This window comes from Triticum aestivum, chromosome 4A, assembly GCF_018294505.1.
Source record: "Triticum aestivum cultivar Chinese Spring chromosome 4A, IWGSC CS RefSeq v2.1, whole genome shotgun sequence".
NCBI classification, from domain to species: domain Eukaryota; kingdom Viridiplantae; phylum Streptophyta; class Magnoliopsida; order Poales; family Poaceae; genus Triticum; species Triticum aestivum.
The window spans coordinates 544,575,524-544,583,821 of NC_057803.1; the positions used below are offsets into that span (position 1 = coordinate 544,575,524).

An 8,298-nucleotide genomic window follows, 5' to 3' on the forward strand; every position below is an offset into this window, starting at 1 on the left:
ATGGGAATTTGCTAATGTCCGGTTGTAGATAACATGAAACTTAACTTAATTAAAATGCACCAACCGCGTGTGTAACCGTGATGGTCTCTTCTCGGCGGAATCCGGGAAGTGAACACGGTGTTGGAGTAATGCTTGACGTAGGTTGTTCTAGGGGCACTTCTTGACCATAGTTGTTCGACCGTGCTTTTGCCTTCTCTTCTCGCTCTCTTTCGCGAATATGTTAGCCACCATATATGCTAGTTGCTTGCTGCAGCTCCACATCATACCTTACCTTACCTATAAGCTTAAATAGTGTTGATCGCGAGGGTGTGAGATTGCTGAGTCCCCGTGACTCACAGATTACTTCCAAAACCAGATGCAGGGACCGATGATGCCGCTCCAGATGATATGACCGAGCTCAAGTGGGAGTTCGATGAAGACTCTCGTCGTTACTATGTGTCTTTCCCAGATGATCAGTAGTGGGGCCCAGTTGGGGCGATCGGGGACTTTGTCGCATTTGGGGGTTGATCTTTATTTTGGTTCCGTAGTCGGACCCTGAGTGTATTGGATGAATGTAATGACTTATTTATGTATTTGTGTGACGTGGCGAGTGTAAGCCAACTATGTACCTTTCCCCTTTATTTATGTACATGGATTATTTGCGAAGATTACCTCACTTGCGACATTGCTTTCAATGCGGTTATGCCTCTAAGTCGTGCTTCGACACGTAGGAGATATAGCCGCATCGAGGGCGTTACACCTCATGTCTGTTTGCCTATCTTGAGGCGTCATACCCTGAAAGGGATTGACAACCCCTTTAACATGTCGGGTTGCGAGAAGTTGTTATTTGTGTGCAGGTGTTGTTTACGTTGTGTTGCTTGGTTCTCCTACTGGTTCGATAACCTTGGTTTCTTATCTGAGGGAAATACCTACCATCACTGTGCTGCATCATCCCTTTCTCTTTGGGGAAATACCGACGTAGTTTCAAGCGACATCAACCCACAAAACTCGTTTACAGATCGCGGAAAAATGGCTTAGCGGGCCGGCGAGGGCGGCGGCCGAGCAGACCCCGCATAGCGGAACTGTAAAACGGAATATCTTTACAGTTCTGCTATGCGGGGTTTGCTCGGTCACAGCCCGCGCTACCTGCAAATCAGATGGGTTTTTATCTGAATTTGACACATATGCCACATATTCATTAATTCAATATAAGATAAAATATCAATATTACAATACAACAATCATCCAAATTACAATAATTATTGAAATCACCGAAGCAAACTAATTAATTCAATACAAACCTTGTCCCGAATACAAATCCCACATGAATTAAATGAAATGAATGCAAAAATAGAATGTGTTACCGCCCAGCCCTTTGCCAATGGTGCTCAATTAGATCCTCCTGAAGCTAAAAGTGGGTGTTTGCATCTTCAATCTTCGGGTAGGTCTGAAGAAATGCTCTAATGCGGTTAGGGTCTCTAGCTAGTCTCACGAGGGCTCAATTCCATCTAAAATCACAAATACGGACGCCGCATGAACCAACTATGCATATCGCATCCGAAAGCACAAGCACATGTACTCGCCGGCGGCTCGGGCGGTGGCTCTGCGGCGTTCGATCCCGGGGCAGTGATGGCGACTCGGGGCGGCTCGGCTCGGTGGATCCGGGGAGCCAATGAAGCGGCTAGGTGGAACCGAGTGAGGGGCGCCCCGGCGGCGTGATTCCGTCCGCAGATATGGCCGGAATCGCCGGCGGCGGACGGGCGGAACCGATGGCGGGCGGCTGCGGAAGGGGGGTGGGGAACACGAGCGGGCTAAAATGTCCCTCCCGCCAACCGATTTTCTGAGATACAGGGCACCGTTGGGTCAAGGGGAAAATCTATGTTTTCGCGGGTTGGAGGTGAGATTTTACCGCGACCCTCAAATTTTTTACGGGTGAGGCGCATTTACATTGTCTGATCGGACGGCTTTTTTCGCGCGGGCACGTATTTTGACGGTTATTTTGCGGGTCGGGGCATTATACGTGATATGCTAGAGATGCTCTAAGGCCCCGTTTGTTTGAGTTTTTGCTTCTACTTTTGCAACTTTTCCACTTTGACCAAAAAGTCATAAAAGCTCATAAATAGACGCTTTTAGAGCTTTTATGGGTTTTGATGAATCAATATAACAAAAATTGTGAAATGGTAGATGTATGAATCAGATACTCCCTCCGTCCTAAAATTATTGTCTTAGATTTGTCTAAATTCTTGTCTTAGATTTGTCTAAATTCTTGTCTTAGATTTATCTAAATACGGATATATCAAATCACATTTTAGTATTAGATACATCCATATCTAGACAAATCTAAGACAAGAATTTTAGGACAGAGGGAGTACTATTTCTTGGATCTCAAATCAAAGTTATTACATCATACGTAACTATCTACTTCCTTACATCTGTTCGAGCAGATTCAAACAGATATATCCCTCCTTACATCTGTTCGAGCAGATTCAAACAGATATATCCCTCCGTTCCATATTCTGTTAATATGAATGTATCTAAACATATTTCAATGCTAGATACATCTGTTCAAGCAAATTCAAACAGATATATCAAAACATGTTTCAGCGTTAGATACATCCGTTTAAGTGGCAGAAGGGAGTACAAGATATACTAAAGGCAGCATTAGATACATCCGTTTGAGTGGCAGAAGGGAGTACACAATATACTAAAGGCAGACTGTACACTACTTACCTTCATCAAGAACCATCCATCTAGAGCTGTTATATCGGTACACACGTCCAGGAACCTTGATACGACTCGACAATATAATATCATTCACGTGATAAACATTAGACAAATACATACAACCTATGAGTACAAGGGATGCCTAATACCCAGTATCCACCATGCTACCACAAGATTAGCAGCAAGAACAACATGTTTATTTTGTATACGACACAATAAATAGAAGGAAATAAAATATATTGTTCACATTGATATGTAACACTAACTTTACACCCGAACGCCTTCGTTCCGACTTTACAAGAACTACAACAGGAGCTATGGCCCAGAACTCCCTGTTTCATTGTCAGGAAATGCCCCAAACAGCAACTTCTGCGGCCTCTTGGCCAGTGCATTTTCATCCTCTTCGCTGATGGATCTCAATAAGCCAGCGAAGCTTTCTCAAATAAAATGATCGTCATCAATGGGGAAAGACCCCACGTCGCTAGATATTCTGAGAAGGTGTGCCAGCTCTAACCGGTATTCCAGACCCCGGATGTAGTGACCCAGCAACATGCACCTGAGCAGGACGCAATGTCAATCACTAATTGGCCATGAACAGAAAGGCCAAATCAAACAAAGCATAACGAATCTGATTTGTATTTACCAGAATAGCAAACGTGCAAGATAATCACGTGGGACAGATATTAGGGGCTGAAACGGGAGGGAAGTATTCTCGACAAGCTCTGCACAGTCATCGTCCTCACCCCCACGATTTAGGGCTCCCCCAGCATTCTCTAGTGGCGGAGGAGACTTTGAGTGTACCTTGGGGGAAAGAGTAGCAAGCAAACCATGCACAACAGACTGGATAGCCTCTTGCACACCGGGACAGGTGGATTCCGAGAGTTCAGCAACCTGTGCACAACAGCTAGTCAGGCCACTGTAAAGAAACCTAGGACCAATCTCTGGATTTTCTTTGTTGCTTGGGGTTTGTACCAAGAGCAATTAGTCATCAGTAAGCTGTTGAGATGTACATACCTTCTCTGGTGTTAGGGATCTTAGATAGTCTAGCAGATCATTTTTCTCTTCTCCAACAAACTGTTGCATTTGAAGGGCAGAATTTTTCCTCTTCAGGTCATGCAACTCCTACAAGATTATAAAGCAATAAACCTTCAGGTTTGAACACAACAGGCACAATGCATATAGTCAGCCACAAAATTACGGAAATGATAAATCCGGAAGGTTTGGATTTTAAGCATGGCAACTATAGTTCACGCGAGGTTGGCAAACATGGCAATGTTCTGACAAAAAAATGAACTGGGACAAAGTTGCCATGTTTTAACAACTAAAGTTGCCATGAAAAAACGTTTGGGGTGACATGCTTAAAATCCGAACGTTCGGGATTTATCGGGTCCCAAAATTATCAACTAGGATTTTCACAGAAACAGTTGCACAAAGCGGTGGCCGTCATATAAATATAGCACTTAAGAAATTTACGACAACAAAAGTTGCACAAAGCAGCGGACTTCAGTGCATAGCAATAATAGCGGATCGAAATGAAATTCAATTGGTGTCAGATCAGTTCTCAGTAATACAAATACAAGTTAAAGATGACTTTAGCATATATGTTTAACAAGAAAATTGTAAAAGTAGAGTACATGGTTGGGATGAACCTGTAAAGTTCCAATGGCAGCAGAAGACAATATTTGATTCACAGGCCTAACAAGATAGATATATTGCAGACATTTTTTAAAATTTATATCTGATCAATAGTCATTTACAGACAGGAAACAGAAGGCATGGGAATAAACAAAATCATACTAAGTAATGAATCAGGCAATATAACCAGGTACATGATAAAAGCAATAACCAATAAACCGAAAGAAGTTTGTTCACGATTATTTGAATATTCCTGATCAGGACATATGATTTGAGACTATTACCTTTTTCATCGCATCCAAACGAGATTGCAACCGAATAATCTGCTCTTCCGCTTGGGGTGTTAAGTTACTTAACATTTCCCCCATACTCTCACCAGATGATTCTTCGTCACTTTTTCCAGAGTCCTGGGGCATGTCGTCTTCCGATAATCTGAAAATTGTAACAGGCCTACCCAAATTGATATCATGAAGATTATCTTCAGTCGTGTCTCTTTTCTCACATTCAGCATCTTCTTCAGAAAGTTCTAGGTTCCTTTCAAAAGAGAGCCTGCATTCAGCATTACGTAGAGTATACCTGCAAGAAGAAATGAAGTAAGCACTACAGCCTTCTGGTACATCAATACATGTCGGCTGTGCTTTGAATAAACATGTTAATACAAATCACTTCGCAAACAAAACAAAGACTACAAACAGTTGCTTCAAACTTGTTCAAAATCTCTACTACCTTATAAATTGGAGTTGGTGGTGGGAGCAGTAAGTTCAATCCCCATTCCATCCTAATCTCCCTCATCCTAATCCCCCTTCCTGGTTTGGAAGAGTTCACTCCCCATTCCATCCCTATCTTTCTCATCCATCTAGAACCCATCAGACTCCTCTGGTTTGATTTTTTTTTTATAGACGGAACAGTAAAAAATAATGCCGTTGGGAAGCCTCAAAGCGCACACGTGTGTGTACACCCAGCTCAATCAAACCAGCAAGCGATCCCCTCACTCATGTTTTGAATGAGAAAGTATTTTATAAGTACATGTCAGTGCTCCCATGGCAGTGCAGTTACACAGTGCAGTGTTGCGGGCTTGCTTGAGTTTTTCTTTGCAGTGTTCAAGTCCATTGGTTGTTGTATACTGCTAATCCAATGCAACTTCAACTATTTTGTAGTTCCGTAGCAACACCCAGGCATTATGCTAGTACTGATAGAAATAGATGCAATAACCCATCTGTCATATAGCCAACATTTAAAAAATGTAACAGGAGCTATCACATGGGAATGATGTCCTTGATAGTAGCTCAATTCAAGAGGAAGGCTGAAACTGTTCCAGTTTTATTGACCTGATTCCTATTCATTTACCGGCAAAGGAAGGAATTCTTATCCATATCTCCAGGCAACTCATATCGACAACATGAACTTCATGATAATTAGCATATACAAAAAAAGACAGCTTTACTGAAAATAGGTGCACCAAAATTCCAGGCCAAAATTGTAAAACATAGTCAAGTAGGTAACTATCAGGCTAAAAAAGATGAGGGCAGGCAACTAGCTTTTATTTCTCCATGAATGAGTGATTAGCAAGTGACAACCAACTCAGCAGCACTAACAAGAAGATCACGACTTCTAACCTACTACCTCCGTTCCATAATTCTTGTTGTGGAACGGAGGGAGTGAAAAATAGGCCCAAGCTATCAATACCACCACATTAGTAATTAACCAAATGGAACAGATGAACCTCAACACATTGAAAGAACATAAACAATGAACGGTTCAAGAAAACAAAGGTATACTAGCAGGATGGAAGAAAACCAGGAAAACACCACAGCATGGATACATCCAAGAAATGTCACTTTCCAACAATGAAAGATCAAACACCATTCAAACGTATTCCCAAGATATTATGGTGCTTATATTTTAATGCATAGCATGCCATGGCTGTACCACTACTACAAACTTGGGTATGTTTTCCATATTCACATGCTATTATTCCTTACTAATATTTTTCAAGTTCACGTGTAGTCATCTAATAGCGCCATACACTTCCGCAAGATGGTCATTGTTGATTGTCATCTATTTTTTTTTAATAAAATAGCACAAGAAAATTCATGTGCCTGATGAACCAACCAACTCTCAGAAAACCCATGTGCAACCAATAAGAAAATATCTTTTTCAACCAGAGAACTTACCCAGTCATGATTGAAGATACCAATAACTTGAAAAATGGACTCCAAAGGGCTTCTACAACAACACGGAACTGATCAGATGGAAGCAGACCCAACATGCCAGAGATGGTCCTCTTCATTGCATCAACCGTTTCAAGAGGAACATCTTTCTGAATGACACTAAGATCCAAAGGCTCTATGTCTTGGATCAAATTCCACAAGGTAGATTTCTACAAGGAAATCAAATGTAGTCATTAAAATGCACTGTGGAGTGCAGAGTGACTATACAATCTCAAGAACCTAGAACCTAGAAGAATAAAATCAAACAATTAGAACACAATCAAACAATTTTCGGGTGTAAAGGTAGAACAATAAAATCAAACAATTTTCTGTAGCACTTCTCATGCATGTTGAGAGAAATAGAAGTAATAAGGTCGATGAGGTGGCATGTGGTGCATATTGAGATAAATAGAAGTAGTGGGGATCAACTACTTAAGTATATATATGATATATATGATTTACCCGTACCAGCCAAGTTGTGCGTGCAAAGTATTTCAGATGCATACAACTCAAACCCATCTAATCCATAAGTTAAACCCAATTTTCAAGATCTGAAATGTTACTACATCATTCAGAGTGGGAGAGCCCCAGGACCAGGAAAAGCAAGTAGCCAACTCTCTTTTAGCAAGATCATGACTTGCCATTCTTTAGACCTGGTTCTGAGGATGACGATGAGCAGCAGATCCATTGCCAGGATGACCAGTCCTGAGGATGACGGTGGGCAAGCGATATTAGAATACTAGGACTATAACTTCATTACTTGTCCACTCTTGCAGAACACTCAGATTATTTGAATTGTCCCTTTGTGTACGAAATTGACACGGGCTCACACTGGCAGCAACAAAAAGTGGAAGCATCGAATTATGATCTCTCAATTAATCCAATCAACAATTCACCGGTTTCAAGCATCTCATCGGACTACACCAATTTTCAGATGGTAACAACAACCTCATCTTATTCACAAGTATTAATAATGATTAACGGCCACGTCTGAGCCTGGTAGATGATCTAGTAACCAAAACATTACAAGCCGCACGCGGACGCTCCATCCGCCGCATCAGAGCACCACATCTCAATCTCATGACGAACCAAACAGTTCCCATGATAATAAACAAACTCAATATGTACAAGCAACCAGACTATTCAATTTTTTTGGGAGAGAGAAGTGGGCTGGGCGATGCGACCGAGGGAGGGGCGGGTTAGGGGGAGGGCGCCCACCTTGGAGGGGCCGTGGATGGGCCTTCCCCGCGCGTAGAGCTCGTCGAAGGGCGAGGCGGAGGCGGCCGCCACCCCGACCCCGGCGAGCCTCCTCCGCCAGCTCCCAATCGCCAGCCCCGCCGGGTAGAGCTGCGCCGGGGGAGGGAACCTGAGGCCCGCCGCGGCGGAGCGGCCGCTGCGGAGAGGCGGGCGGAGGCAGGAGGCGGTCGGCATGTGGCCGTCACCGGCGGGTGGGGGCGCGCTCCTGGCTGCCTTGCTGGATTCCTTTCCCTCGGGACCGGGCCTGGTGGCGATAGGTCTTTCTAGCTCCTCCGGCCGTGGGCCCGCGGCCGCAAACGGAGGTGGACTGCATTTCGTCGCCGCTCGAAAAAGAGAAAAGGAAAACGGACTCAAATTCCTACCTCAACGGAACCGGTCGCTGACGTGTGGGCCAGCGCGGCGAGCTCTCGGTCGACCAGTGTGCGTGTGGATGGAGGTGGAACGGAATATGCACCGGTCATCATGTCATGTCATGTCATGTCATGTCATGTGC

The 8,298-nt window shown here is 43.5% G+C and overlaps 1 protein-coding gene across 1 annotated transcript; it reads right to left on the bottom strand.

Annotated features, from left to right (window-relative positions):
* Positions 1 to 2,784: 2,784 nt before the first annotated feature.
* On the bottom strand, positions 2,785 to 8,069 carry LOC123086845 (uncharacterized). The gene is made up of 6 exons (XM_044508664.1): positions 7,767 to 8,069; positions 6,513 to 6,718; positions 4,623 to 4,914; positions 3,718 to 3,825; positions 3,347 to 3,594; positions 2,785 to 3,259 (listed from the first exon to the last, which is right to left on the bottom strand). The coding sequence occupies exons 1-6, from the start codon at positions 7,977 to 7,979 to the stop codon at positions 3,142 to 3,144; spliced, it is 1,185 nt and encodes a 394-aa protein (XP_044364599.1). The 5' UTR covers positions 7,980 to 8,069; the 3' UTR covers positions 2,785 to 3,141.
* Positions 8,070 to 8,298: the final 229 nt, after the last annotated feature.